We start from the raw sequence: 15,414 nt of genomic DNA, 5'->3' as shown, positions 1-15,414 counted from the left end.
TACTAAAATATACTTAAGTATCAAAAGTAAAAGTAAAAGTATAAATCATTTCAAATTCCTTATATTAAGCAAACCAGACAGCAACATTTTCTTGTTTTTTAAATTTACGGATACCAGAGGCATACTCCAACATTCAGACATAATTTACAAACAAAGCACGTGTGTTTAGTGAGTCCGCCAGATCATAGGCAGTAGGGATGACCAGGGATGTTCTGTTGATAAGTGCGTGAATATGACAATTTTCCTGTCCTGCTAAGCATTCAAAATGTAAGGAGTAAAAAGTATGGAATGTAGTGAAGTAAAAGTAAAAGTAGTCACAAATATAAGTAGTAAAGTACAGATACCCCCAAAAACTACTTAAGTAGTACTTTAAAGTATTTTTACTTAAGTACTTTACACCACTGGCTATCAATGAGCAAAAAATAAGATCCATGAAGCAATGAAATGTCAGTACTTCAAGTATTCCATATTACACTGAACATAAATATAAATGCAACATGTAAATTGTTGGTCCCATGTTTCATGAGCTGAAATAAAATATATACATTTTTCATACATTTATTTCTCTACATTTTTGTTGCACAAATTCTTTACATCCCTGTTAGTGAGAATTTCAGCTTTGCCAAGATAATCCATCCACCTGACAGGTGTGGCATATCAAGTAGATGATTAAACAGCATGATCATTATACAGGTGCACCTTGTGCTGGGGACAACAAATGTGCAGTTTTGTCACACAACACAATGCCACAGATGTCTCAAGTTTTGAGGGAGCGTGCCATTGGCATGCTGACTGCAGAAATGTCCACCAGAGCTGTTGCCAGAGAATGTAATGTTCATTTCTCTACCACGAGCCCCCTCTAATATCGTTTTAGAGAATTAGGCAGTATGTCCAACCGGCCTCACATCCGCAGACCACGTGTATGGCGTTGTGTGGGCGAGCGGTTTGCTGATGTCAACGTTGTTGACATAGTGCCCCATGGTGGTGGTGAGGTTGTTTTGGGCAGGCATAAGCTACGGACAATGAACACAATTGCATTTTATTGATGGCAATTTGAATGCACAGAGATACCATGACGAGATCCTGAGGCCCATTGTCGTGCCATACATCCGCCGCCATCACCTCATGTTTCAGCATGATAATGCACGGCCCCATGACGCAAGGATCTGTACACAATTCCTGGAAGCTGAAAATGTCCCAGTTCTTCCATGGCCTGCATACTCACCAGACATGTCAGCCATTGAGCATGTTTGGGATGCTCTGGATCAACGTGTACAACAGCGTGTTCCAGTTCCTGCCAATATCCAGCAACTTTGCACAGCCATTGAAGAGGAGTGGGACAACATTCCACAGGCCACAATCAACAGCCCGATCAACTCTGCAAAGGAGATGTGTCACACTGCATGAGGCAAATGGTGGTTACACCAGATACTGACTGGTTTTCTAATCCACGCCCCTACCTTTTTTTAAATAAAGGTATGTGACCAACAGATGCATATATGTATTCCCAGTCATGTGAAATCAATATATTATTTCAATTAACTGATTTCCTTATATGAACTGTAACTCAGTAAAATCTTTTAAATTGTTGCATTTATATTTTTGTTCAGTATATGTTCACTCCTGAGTGGCGCAGTGGTCTAAGGCACTGCATCGCAGTGCTAACTGTGCCACTAGAGATCCTGGTTCGAATCCAGGCTCTGTCGCAGCCGGCCGCGACTGGGAGACTCATGGGCGGCGCACAAGTCGTCCAGGGTAGGGGAGGGAATGGCCGGCAGGGATGTAGCTCAGTTGATAGAGCATGGCGTTTGCAACGCCAGGGTTGTGGGTTCGATTCCCATGGGGGGCCAGTATAAAAAAATATGTATTCACTAACTGTAAGAGCGTCTGCTAAATGACTAAAATGTAAATGTATATATTTCAAGTATGGAGTAACCTGATCATAGAGATACATATTATGTTGTTATTTTTAATTTCGTGACCTTCAACCTGTAACCCAACAATCCTGTTCAGCCATTTGGCTAAATTAAGGCTAAATTTTGGCATAAAATGAACTACTTAAAAAACTTAAATTACCCTTTTAAAGGGGTTTGAGTAATCTTAAGTATATCTTGCAATATGAAATGAGAAATGATTCATGGCCACTAGCATTACGTTTGTCAGTTATAATCCATCACAAGGTAATAGGCCTAAATAAATCTCTACGTAATTGAGATGAATCCCTCATTTCAGCTTGGCAAGTCAGCTTTTTAAGACCCAATTACCGCTTTGAGTTCCCCCTGGCCTGTAGGATGCATGGAATTTCAGTTTGGGAGGAGGGGGAGACTGTTTGGCTATTCTATGACTACGTCACAAATGGCACTACTATCAGAGCTCTATGGGTCAAAAGTAGAGCACTATATAGGGAGCCATTTGGGATGCACACTCTATGGGTCAAAAGTAGAGCACTATATAGGGAATAGGGTGCCATTTGGGATGCACACCCAGGAGAGGAGGGATGGATGGAAACGGTCCAAAGAGGAAATAAAAAAATCCCCTCAGCCCAACTGCATCAGGGCTCGGGTAGATTTATGACAAACGCCCACAATCTTAATTTGTGCCCGGGACGATAATGCATCTCAAGGCCAGAATAGTTTCTGCTCAGTGTTTCTTAACTGGATGTTTCTTTCATTATATGTCAGAGGGCAATAAAACTCCAGAGGAGATATCGCACAAAGCACCTTGTTTTATGTCCAGGTCCTTTACTCTAAATTACCCGGCAACAAAAAATACACTTCAATAAAAATAGAAAACGTATTTAATCATATTCAGACACTGTTCTCCACTCTGTTGATACACGGATAGTCAGGTTTCACTAGCCTTATCAAGTTGACAGTGTCAATCCCAAATGGCACCCTATTCCCTAGGTAGAGCACAACTTTTGACTGTGTCAATCCCAAATGGCACCCTATTCCCTAGGTAGAGCACAACTTTTTGACCAGGACCATTTCGGACGTAACCACAGTTGTTGCTCCATAGGTGGATACCAGAGTATGTGAGCGGAGCGAGGAGCGAAGCGTACCCAATTTGACTGGAGCGTGGAGTGAGATCCCAAAGGCTGGAGCGTAGGGCTCCTCACACGCTACAATTTCGCTCCAGTAGCGCTCACTTCACGAGCTCAGGGCATGCCCGACCCAGCATGCATTTGTAGTGTACTTGTGTGCTGCTATAGCCCGTTGCTTTAGCTACTGTCATGGAGTTCGCTAAATATTTTCATAAAGAAACTGATAAAACACACAGGTGCTAAATCAAGGTGACTTACAAAGATGAGGACCAAGAGCAAGAGAGGGAGTGCGGTGATGTAGTGTCCACAACTAAATAATTATTGTGGAATCTGAAAAGACACGTATCCTAAAAGCATGATGGTGTACTTTACTACGTGCACATGCTAAAAGAAAGGAAATAGGTGGGTAGATAACTAAGTGTGTCATTGTAGCAAAGTATTTATAAACAAAAATTTAGATCTCTTAAACGATTTGTTCATTTTTGTTCTATTATCTATACAATAGGCCATAATTGATTTTGGCCCAACAGGCCTGGCATATTCCCACGTTCAAGGAGCTTTGTTTTGATTGGGTTATTTTGCCTTAAAACCTTTAGGCCTACCTATAGAAAAATAAAAAAACAACTCTGCATCTCTGCCCAGCCTGGCAAGAGTGGGCAAAAGGCTGTTTAGCATCCCCAGTGGCTCTACAAGTGTGGAGAGGATATATACCGCTGCTGGCCGGCTCTCCAGGCACCATCGCGATGCCAGACTGGCCAAACTCGTGTTTCTAAAAATGAATTCTAAAAAGGTATTCAAAGGCACTAATAAGTCATTTTTCATTTAATTTGTAATTAAACAGCATATATGTTCAATTTATAGACTATAATTATTCAAAACAACGATATGTTGTTTAAATACTGAGCTCTTTATGTCCCTACCAGCCTATTGTGTTTCACTCCCAAAAGTTTCACAATGTATTTATTTGTAGGCTATAGCCTTGAAATAATTTAAATACAGCCTAAATAATTCATTATCGTTCCTTCTTAGGCTACCTGTCGGTCTCCTGACTTATTTAGAGTGTTTATATGCTGTTTAATATGACATGTAGTCTTTTTGAAATTATGTTCCCTTCTTACATTCACCTTTTCATGTTCCTTCAAATACTTTTCATTCAAATCCATATGCCTTGGTTTCAATAATTAAAAAACAATTGGTAGGTCCAGGTAGTAACAAAAATAGAAGGGTGTTGGTTAAATTGTGATTTTAATGAATGGAGCGAATTTGGATTGGCAGTTTTTTTTCTGTGAGCGTGGAGCGGTTTTTAGCGGAGCGGTAGGAAAGGACATAGAGTGCTGGAGCGGTGAGCGGGATTTCCACTCAACTCTGCTCACATGCTCTGGTGGATACTCACTGCAGTCAGGGCACGTACTGTAGAATAGATTGTTCACTTTAATCTGTGTGTGAGAACACTAGGCCTTCATTCGAAACACAAGAGGAAGAAGAAACAGAGGAAAGCTACCTGTACAAATACTGAGTAAAGGAATCATACAAGAGTGGTGTAAACACATATACATATTAACAAATATTCCATGATCATCATAATCAAAAGTATAGTCCAATCTCTTATCAACAATACTCATCTTTGCCTTGAAAAACCCACACAGTAGCCTGCCCAAAGCATTAGCATTTTTATGTTCTGAAAACAAGACTTATTATTACTATTAATAATAATAATCATTACAGTAGTCACAAAACAGAATTTTTTATTGACCTCTAGTTGAAAATGTCCCTAATGGCACCCTATTCTATTTATAGTGTAGTACTTTTGACCAAGGCCCATAGGGCTCAGCTCAAAAGTAGTGTACGATATAGGGAATAGGGTGCCATTTGGGACAGGCCTATCAGACCCTCTTAAAACCCTTGACACAGGGGTGTTAGGAGTGCTGCAGTCCTGTATGTCACCCCATCTCCCACCTCTGTCCTCTTATTTCCTGTGCCTCTCTTCAACCCATCTTCCAACTGCACAGCACGGCTCAATCTTTGGTGAACACTCCATTGTTGTTGATGTTTATTTCTGTTGTTTTTTCACAACGCGCTCTGCTGAAGGGTCAACTGTATCGCCATGGACACACTCACAGTAGATCTCGTCTGTTCGTTTTATTTTGCACAAAGTCTTTAAAAAAAAAACATCCTCGAGATTCTATTGTTGCTGCTCTTTTATGCGTTTTGTAGATTTTTAATATACAAGTTATTTTAAAACAAAAAAAATTACTACGCGCTTTTCCCTTCCCCTCCATTCTTTCCTCATCCCCCTCTTCCTCATCCGTCTTGGGTGACAATCCTTTCACCCCTGTTTGTCTTCCACCCAGTCAGAGAGAATTCAGTGCATCTTTTCCCCTCAGTCTTTCTTAAGCTCTCTCTCAACAGACAGTCTTCTTTGGCCCGTCCATGTCCATTGAGTCAGTGGTTTCAGGGAGTCAGAGACAGACGTCCCCCCTCAGCTGAGCTCGAAGCCTGCGGAGGACTCTATGGCGTACAGCAACTTGTTCCTCATCAGATGCTGGTCGCAGAACTCGGGCAGCTTGAGCAGGTTCATGCAGGTAGAGGCTGTGGGCAGGCGCTCCAGGTCGTTCCCCCCGTTATGGATGCAGAAGGCTGGGTACAGCTCCTGGAAACACAGAGGTGGGGGTAGGGGGGGGAGAACCTTGTCAAACAAGAGATTCAGAGGGTCATGGACAAACATAGACCACAGCCTATCGTTTCCAATAGGAGAAAATCATAGAGGGCAGAACAAGCAAGGAGTTGAGCAGAGTCAAGCACGAGCTAGCGAGATCCAATTAGCGTGTTCTAGCATGTATTTGCATATTTCCGTTAGGGAACGCCTACTCTTTATTTTTTTTCTTTATTTTTCTTGAATATTTCAAACATACAATAGACTTGCAGTGAAGCCGCTCAACAACTACATCACATTAGTCAACTAACAGACTCCCATCCAGAGCGACACACAGAAGCAACCAGGGTCAACGCCCTGCTCAAGGGCACGTCAACAGATCTCCCACAAGGTCAAAAACAGGGACCCGAACCAGCAATCCATCAGCCACCGGCCCAAGCTCCCAACCGCCAGGCCACCAGCCCTCCAAGATCCCCTCCACAGTTCCCCAAGAGCTGCCCCTTAACCTCCCCAAGCCCCCGTCCCCAATGCCCCAACAACCAAGAGAAAGACAAAGGAAAACAACAATGCAAAAAACTAAAGACAGTAAGGCCAACTGAATATGTTTGAGTGCATGTATGGCACTATTTACATGTGTGTGTGTCCGTGTATGTGCACATGTGTGCATTTGAATGAGAGTGTGTATATGCATGTGTACAAACACCTGCACGGCATCAGCCTCAGGCAAACAGGCATTAGCTGTAACAACACTGCCCCTCAGTGTCATTCAAACTTACTTTTTGTTATGTTTTATTTTGACTTTATTTGTTTTACTTTTATCTTTGACCGTCATTCTATCCCCCACCCAGCAACTCCACTCCCACTTGTCTCCAGTTCCTCATCCCAACCCTCAGCTTCCCTCAGCCCATCCCACCTATCTCTGCTGGCCACCCTCTTCGGATTTCTGCGCACCATATATCTTTCAATTATGTTTAACATACAATTTCAATCTATCTAATCGAATCCACAGATTGCGAGTTGAAGATAAATACTTTTACTAAGAGTATTAGTATATTAGTAATTGACTGACCCGGTCTCTCTTTGAAGTGCGCGTGTGCAATAACTCAATTCGCCCTTGTACTCCTTCTACACAATGCACATTTTAGAAACTTTGGCATAGGGTAAAGTCTACAAAACTTAGTCCACTCTGTTCATAACCGGTTCTAGTTTTGGGAACAGAAAACTATATTGAGATCGAATGTTTCATCATTCATCGATTACAAAATTAGTAGAATGTCGGCCAAAATCCATCTCGCTCCACCTTCTCCCACTGCCGGCCACTGGGCTTCCTCTCATCACCATATTTGGTGGCGAGTGGAAATGCCAACCAGATGCTTCGGATTTATACATCCGGTGAAACATCGGTCTATCTGTGCCACGGAGGCCCTCTATACATTCAATTTGTATAACACATTTGGCACAATACTTGTTATAAACTCAGCAAAAAATAAATGTCCTCTCACTGTCAACTGCGTTTATTTTCAGCAAACTTAACATGTGTAAATATTTGTATGAACATAACAAGATTCAACAACTGAGACAAACTAAACAGGTTCCACAGACATGTGACTAACAGAAATTGAATAATGTGTCCATGAACAAAGGGGGGGTCAAAATCAAAAGTAACAGTCAGTATCTGGTGTGGCCACTAGCTGCATTAAGTACTGCAGTGCATCTCCTCCTCATGGACTGCACCAGATTTGCCAGTTCTTACTGTGAGATGATATCCCACTCTTCCATCAAGGCACCTGCAAGTTCCCGGACATTTCTGGGGGGAATGGCCCTAGCCCTCACCCTCCGATCCAACAGGTCCCAGACGTGCTCAATGGGATTGAGATCCGGGCTCTTCTCTGGCCATGGCAGAACACTGACATTTCTGTCTTGCAGGAAATCACGCACACAGAACGAGCAGTATGGCTGGTGGCATTGTCATGCTGGAGGGTCATGTCAGGATGAGCCTGCAGGAAGGGTACCACATGAGGGAGGAGGATGTCTTCCTTGTAACGCACAGCATTGAGATTTCCTGTAACGACAACAAGCTAAGTCCGATGATGCTGTGACACACCGCCCCAGACCATGACGAACCCTCCACCTCCAAATCGATCCCGCTCCAGAGTACAGGCCTCGGTGTAACGCTCATTCCTTCGACGATAAACACGAATCCAACCATCACCCCTGGTGAGACAAAACCGCGACTCGTCAGTGAAGAGCACTTTTTGCCAGTCCTGTCTGGTCCAGCGACGGTGGGTTTGTGCCCATAGGCGACGTTGTTGCCGGTGATGTCTGGTGAGGACCTGCCTTACAACAGGCCTACAAGCCCTCAGTCCAGCCTCTCTCAGCCTATTGCGGACAGTCTGAGCACTGATGGAGGGATTGTGCATTTCTGGTTAAACTCGGGCAGTTGTTGTTGCCATCATGTACCTGTCCTGCAGGTGTGATGTTCGGATGTACAGATCCTGTGCAGGTGTTGTTACACGTGGTCTGCCACTGCGAGGACGATCAGCTGTCCGTCCTGTCTCCCTGTAGCGCTGTCTTAGGCGTCTCACAGTACGGACATTGCAATTTATTGCCCTGGCCACATCTGCAGTCCTCATGCCTCCTTGTAGTATGCCTAAGGCACGTTCAAGTAGATGAACGTGTTTTTCAGAGTCAGTAGAAAGGCCTCTTTAGTGTCCTACATTTTCATAACTGTGACCTTAATTGCCTACCGTCTGTAAGTTGTTAGTGTCTTAACGACCGTTCCACAGGTGCATGTTCATTAATTGTTTATGGTTCATTGAACAAGCATGGGAAACAGTGTTTAAACCCTTTACAATGAAGATCTGTGAAGTTATTTGGATTTTTACAAATTATCTTTGAAAGTCAGGGTCCTGAAAAAGGGATGTTTCTTTTTTTGTTGAGTTTATAACATCATTTTTCCGGACAAAAATAATTACACAAGAGTTGTGGACACTTTTATGCCGACAGACTTGCTGTTATCAAAAATATCTGTTGTATTACAACCATTGTTTTAAATGCGTTGTACATCAGTTGTACAACCTGAGTGTGTATGGCCAAAAAGACGACAGTATCATTCAGATACAGAAAGACAGACTGAAATACAACAAGCTGAACAGAGTTACAGAGAGTTACATAAGGATAATTGAAGACAGACAGATATTTTTTGTGTGATATTTTGTCCATGGCAAAAATGAAACCACAAAGCAGACCTAACTCTTCGGTCCTCTAAAAACCTGCTGTATGTAAAATATTGTATGCTTTAGCTTGGAAAATAAATAAATGTGACTAGATGACAACATAATGATGTTTGATTCCAGCAGGTTTGTTTACCTAAAGAAGTCAAATCCGCTTTGTGTTTCGTTTCCTTGCCACGATACTAACGAGTATGGCGATACTGGTATCGTCCCGGCCCTAACAGACAGAAAGACATGGATCATCTGATGTCACCGATAATCATCATATCCCGGGCAATTCTAATTAAGCCATAAATGTCGAGCGACATCGGGGAATAAATGTGATAGGACGTGACATTAAGTGTTTAGCTAATTCAGTGTGGATATAAATTAAAAATAGGCTGCGATGTTTGAAGGAGACCGAGTGTGACACTTCCCCACTAGTGACCTTTGGGATTGGGAGCTGAGCAAGAGCAGCGAATGGTCATTTCATGTTGTCTATCTGGCACTTTTCAAATGATGCTTTCTGGTGATGAGGCCAGGCCACCTCATCTCCACTCACATCATCAAGGCCAAGACACTGCCTGCGTCCCAAAATGCACCCTATTCCCTATATAGTGCACTACTTTTGAACAGAGCCCTATGGGTTTCCCTATGGTCCCTGGTCAAAAGTAGTGCACTATATAGAGAATAGGGTGCCATTTGGAGCGTAACCACTGACGGTTTCCATCAGAATCCACAGGAAACATCCTCTCTGTTTCTAACGTCCCGCCGCTCTACAGCAATGAATTAATCCTGCTATTTAAAGATTAGGAGTGTGGCGCGTAGGGTTCAGTGCCCGTACCAGCCTGGTTAAATGGTTCTGGGGGGCTCTGCGGTAACGACCCCATTTTTCGGACAATTACCGTATTAAACTATCGTTGCTTATTGAGAAAGTGTCATTACGGGAGAGATCATTCTGGAAAAAAGGCTCTCCATCATCTTTTTTAAATGGCTTCTCCTGACAGAGCTATTTCTCCGCTAATGAATCCTTGGACATTTACGGCAGCTAATTAAGGCTGGGCGAGCACGGGCCCAGGGTTAGGGTCAGGGGCCGTTCCCCACCCCTTCCCGCCCCACCAATCACCATGATCCCCCCCTCTCCGGCCTGGGGAGGAGACAGGGAGGGGGGGAGGAGACCAGGAGGGGCAGGAACGCCACATACACACACTCCCCAAAGTCAAATTCATTAAACTGGGGGGGAACTCTCCAGCCCTCCTGCCTGAGCCACCGAGGGAGATTTTTAGGAGCGTTCCCATCTGTACCCTCCTCTCTCTCCCTGCTGTGGGAGCACTTAAGTATTCTTAACTAACGACGGCAATAAACAGTAGTAAAACCAATCATATGACAATTACAGCTTCTGGTATTCCTAAGTAAGGCGTATAAAAGTCCTAATGGATTTCAGCAGCGCTCTTCTCCTTTCTATTTCCAACCATTTTAGTGTCTCTAAATCAAGTCATTAGGAAAGTAAAACGGCTCTCGATTGGAGGAATCATCAGCTGATGACACAGTAAAGGTAATTCCGATAAACGCATTCCACCATTTCAGCACAAATTTCAGCTCTTGGCTGAAGTCATTTTGGAAACAAACAGCTTTCGATGATGTTGCAGCAATGTTTTGGTGCTAGTTTTTGGGGGCAGGGATTCAAAACAAATATATTATTCTGGGGTTATACCCTTTGCCCAACTAAAGACATATAACAACCTACAATATATGCCTTTATTTCTTGTGTGAAACTAACGTCCCTACTACTCATCGAGGTCAAACAGGAGCCAACAGTGCAAAAGTTCACCGTGCCGCCGGCTTAGTCTGACACCAACGTCAATATTTGTCCGGCGGGTGATGCCTGCCAACCAAGCCCACGCCCAAACAGTCAGGCAAAGGTCTTAAATCGACTTATAATCCAGAGGAGGGTTGTGAACCGCAGTGAGCAGGTGTAGAAGGAGATAAGCATGAGCGAGGCAGCATTATGAGTCTTATCACCGAGCCTAATTTGAAAATGATCATCGGAGGGAGTTATCAGGCCAGGCATTTTCATTACATGCCCATTATAACAGTGAACACTCCCTAGTACTGGCCTTTGTCTTAGGTTGCGTCCTAAATGGCACCCTGTTCCCTATATAGTGCACTACTTTTAGTCAAAAATATAGGGTGTAATTTGGACTCTCACAGTCTTTGGTTGAACTCCTGATGGCGCCGGCTACAATCAACAGTCTATAATACCAGACAGAGGATAGAAAAGAGGGACAGGAAAAACACAGACGTAGTGAACTTTCGGTCAACCCTCACCTTGAAGCCCAGGAGGGGAGGCCGCGAGCAACTGGTGACAAACTTGAGCAGCTTGCGTTTCTCTTCATCGGTGAAGCTTTCCACCACCTCCCAGAAGATGGTAATGACAGGGTGAGTGGCAGTGTAACCACCTGGGGAAGAGAGAGGGAAATGATAATCTGACACACCTGGGTTTTAGTCTTCAAAAAACCACCTGTAAACCGTGTGAATCCAGTGTAGGACAGACATTGTTTGCGCTGTTTAAGACTCATGATGCAGCCATACCATCTCGACCACCACCCATGCCATTCAACAACAAATTATTCTTTAGAGCGCAACCGTATGCCGTGACTAGGCTACCTGTCCCATGAAGTTGGCAGGAGAGCTTGACAGTTAGCTCTGTGGAAATCTTCCTGACTGTGCAGCACATGGAAAAAGTAGTCACTACTACTAGAAACTGACTATCACTGAGTATCACCTCAATATAATTTTCACCATTAAGGCAGAGCCTAAATACTTTTGTTACTTAAAATAAACTTTTACAAACGATCCATAATGCGATCATACCTGAGTAGTTTGTAAATGTCTTCAGGTCGTCAAGACAAATGGGTACATGAGCTCCAGATATCAACACCTGTAGTGGGAAAGCAATGATCGATGATGAAAATGTTTACATGTATCTTTAAGTGTACATTTTTGTAAAAGTAATGTGAATAGACTTGCAAACTTCTGGTAACTTTCCCAAAATTAGAAGTTTTCCAGAAATCCTCAGGATTTTGCTAAAGTTACCCGAATTTTACAAACCTAGTGAATATCCATGACGTTACCTGGATCTCCTGCTGGTCAAACATGCGCAGCCACTCCAGGTTGACCACGTTGGCCAGGCCCTGTCTGAAGGCCAGGCAGTGGGGCCTGATCTGTTTGTTGAGTCGGTAATCTGCCACTAAATGGATGTACGCTATCCTGTTGGCCGTGGACACGGGGATGTCCTTCCCTTCCGGCTTCAGCTCAACCACCTGGAAGAAAGGCCCATCAGACATACAGGCATTTATCTCATATCCACGTAGAGGGCAACCAGGCGAAAGCCACCATATGTCACCCTCACACTTTACTTAGGGTATTACTTTCTCAATGCTCAAAACATAAGAGAGTCAAGAAATGTGTTCACCTGAAAGAGTTTCACTCCATACAAAATATGCATTTTATAGTGGAGCATGTAATATTATTGCATCATTGGATGCATATCTTTCAACACTGCTGTACACAATATAAGCTCTTTAGAGTGTGTAGGCCCAGAGAGCATGATTGAAGGTACCAGTGGAGCAAGGGGAAAAGTCACTGATCAAGGGACTCAGGGGCAGTGGTGTAAAATACTTAAGTAAAAATACGTTAAAGTACTACTTACTTAGTTTTTGGGGGATATCTTTACTATTTATATTTTTTAACAACTTTTACTTCACTACATTCCTTAAAATAATAATGTACTTTTTACTCCATACATTTTCCCTGACACCCAAGAGTACTCGTTACATTTTGAATGCTTAGCAGGACAGGAAAATGGTCAAATTCACGCACTTCAAGAGAACATCCCTGGTCATTCCTACTGCCTATCTGGCGGACTCACTAAACACACATGCTTGGTTTGTAAATGATGTTTGAGTGTTGGAGTGTGTCCCTGGCTATCCGTAAAAAATTAAATGGTGTCGTCTGGTTCGCTTAATATAAGGAATTTGAAATGATTTATACTTTTACTTTTGATACTTAGGTATATTTTAGTAATTAGATTTACTTTTGATGCTTAAGTATATTTCAAACCAAATACTTTTAGAATTTTACTCAAGTAGTATTTTACTGGGTGACTTTTACTTGAGTAATTTTCTATGATCAGCTATATTGTTGAGCTTTGGGTCACAAAACCTGATCTATCTCCTTCCTGGAGGGGTTTGTATGTTGGTTGAATGGTCTTGGAGGACTAAGGACACATACCAAATAATCACAGTAAAATAATCCGGATCACTAAGGAGCTTTTATGATACTCTAAGATCAATGTGTTCCCGAAAATCTGAAGTAGCCACCTTAATGAAAAAAAGCAGCTAGTCAGGGGGGTGTGGGGGCATGGCCCCCCCTGATTTTTTTGGGTTGCCCTACAAAATCGATTAAAAAGTGAATTAAGTAGCCAACCATATAAGGGTTAGTAGCCAGCAGGCCCACTATCTGAGTGTCATTTTGTGTTTCTGATTATGTGCTAATGTCCGAGAATGATTGTCTTTATCTTGCTTGCTTTGGCTATCTCCCTAGGGCATTTACAGGCCAGTCTGCCTCCGAGTGTGTGCCTTATCTCCCGCAAATTGTTTTCCCTATCGTATTTGGGATGCCCTATTTGCGACCGCGGGCTACATTGTAGTGCCACTGTTCAAGCCTGTTTAAAGAGGAGCTAATAAGAGAAGTTAAGGCCCTGAGCAAACAGGGGGAGCAGGTAGAGTGCTTAGCCCAGCCCGGGGAGACTGGTGAGGGTGACTAAAGGGCGGTGAATAGGCCCCCTCTGTGTCTAAACAGCCAGGCTCAGACGTGGTGGACGTGCCAAAGAAGTGAAAGTCGCGCCTCTCAGGCGTGTTCTGAGAAAATTGCTTGATGACCGGCTCGGTAGAATGTTCAACAAAGACCCTTCTATTCCCCACGGCACCACTCAGGGTGAGAGCGGACGACGTGCTTTATCTCTCTCAGCGCTGAATACAGACAACGTGAGGAAAGTGAATTATTAACACCGCAGGGAGGGAGGAGGGAATGGCGAGAGGGACAGAATGACAAGGCCAGAGACACAGGCAGGAAAGAGAGAGATGCTGTGTATAAGGCCATAAGCAAACAGGAAAACGCTCATCCAGAGGCGGCGCTCCTAGTGGCCGGGGACTTTAATGCAGGGAAACTTAATTCCGTTTGACCTAATTTCTACCAGCATGGTAAATGTGCAACCAGAGGAAGAAAAACTCTAGACCACCTTTACTCCACACACAGAGCTGCGTACAAAGCTCTCCCTCGCCCTCCATTTGGCAAATCTGACCATAATTCCATCCTCCTGATTCCTGCTTACAAGCAAAAACTAAAGCAGGAAGCACCAGTGGTCAGATGACACAGATGCTAAGCTACAGGACTGTTTTACTAGCACAGACTGGAATATGTTCTGGGATTCTTCCGATGGCATTGAGGAGTACACCACATCAGTCACTGGCTTTATCAATAAGTGCATCGATGACGTCGTCCCCACAGTGACCGTACGTACCCCAACCAGAAGCCATGGATTACAGGCAACATCCACACTGAGCTAAAGGGTAGAGCTGCCGCTTTCAAGGAGCGGGACTCTAACCCGGACGCTTATAAGAAATCCCGCTATGCCCTCCGACGAACCATCAAACAGGCAAAGCGTCAATACAGGACTAAGATTGAATCGTACTACACCGGCTCGTCGGATGTGGCAGGGCTTGCAAACTATTACAGACTACAAAGGGAAGAACAGCCGCGAGCTGCCCAGTGACACGAGCCTACCAGACGAGCTAAATTACTTCTATGCTCGCTTCGAAGCAAGCAACACTGAAGCATGCATGAGAGCATCAGCTGTTCCGGATGACTGTGTGATCACGCTCTCCGTAGCCGATGTGAGTAACACCTTTAAAAAGGTCAACATTCACAAGGCCGCAGGGCCAGACAGATTACCAGGACGTGTACGCCGAGCATGCGCTGACCAACTGGCAAGTGTCTTCACTAACATTTTCAACCTGTCCTTGACTGAATCTGTAATACCAACATGTTTCAAGCAGACCACCATTGTGTTCTTGGGCACAGGGACTAAGGTAAACTGCCTAAAAGACTACAAACCTGTAGCACTCACGTCTGTACCCATGAAGTGCTTTGAAAGGCTGGTCATGGCTCACATCAACACCATTATCCCAGAAACCCTAGACCCACTCCAATTTGCATACCACCCCAACAAATCCACATATGATGCAATCTCTATTGCACTCCACACTGCCCTTTCCCACCTGGACAAAAGGAACACCTAAGTGAGAATGCTATTCATTAACTACAGCTCAGCGTTCAACACCATAGGGCCCTCAAAGCTCATCACTAAGCTAAGGACCCTGGGACTAAACACCTCCCTCTGCACCTGGATCCTGGACTTCCTGACGGGCCGCCCCCAGGTGGTA

General features: G+C 43.8%; 1 protein-coding gene across 1 annotated transcript in view; it reads right to left on the bottom strand.

The window, feature by feature from the left end:
* Nucleotides 1-4,454: 4,454 nt before the first annotated feature.
* LOC121569847 (ubiquitin-protein ligase E3C) overlaps nt 4,455-15,414 on the bottom strand; it is a 47,337-nt gene continuing 36,377 nt past the window's right edge. Inside the window, exons 21-24 of the mRNA XM_041881084.2 lie at nt 12,043-12,231; nt 11,783-11,849; nt 11,237-11,367; nt 4,455-5,693 (exon numbers count right to left, since the gene is read on the bottom strand). Of these exons, the coding sequence (XP_041737018.1) occupies nt 5,523-5,693; nt 11,237-11,367; nt 11,783-11,849; nt 12,043-12,231 (558 nt within the window). The 3' untranslated portion in view covers nt 4,455-5,522. The remainder of the gene's footprint in view (nt 5,694-11,236; nt 11,368-11,782; nt 11,850-12,042; nt 12,232-15,414) is intronic.

This window comes from Coregonus clupeaformis, chromosome 7, assembly GCF_020615455.1.
Source record: "Coregonus clupeaformis isolate EN_2021a chromosome 7, ASM2061545v1, whole genome shotgun sequence".
NCBI classification, from domain to species: Eukaryota; Metazoa; Chordata; class Actinopteri; order Salmoniformes; family Salmonidae; genus Coregonus; species Coregonus clupeaformis.
This window is presented reverse-complemented; position numbering and strand designations above follow the sequence as displayed.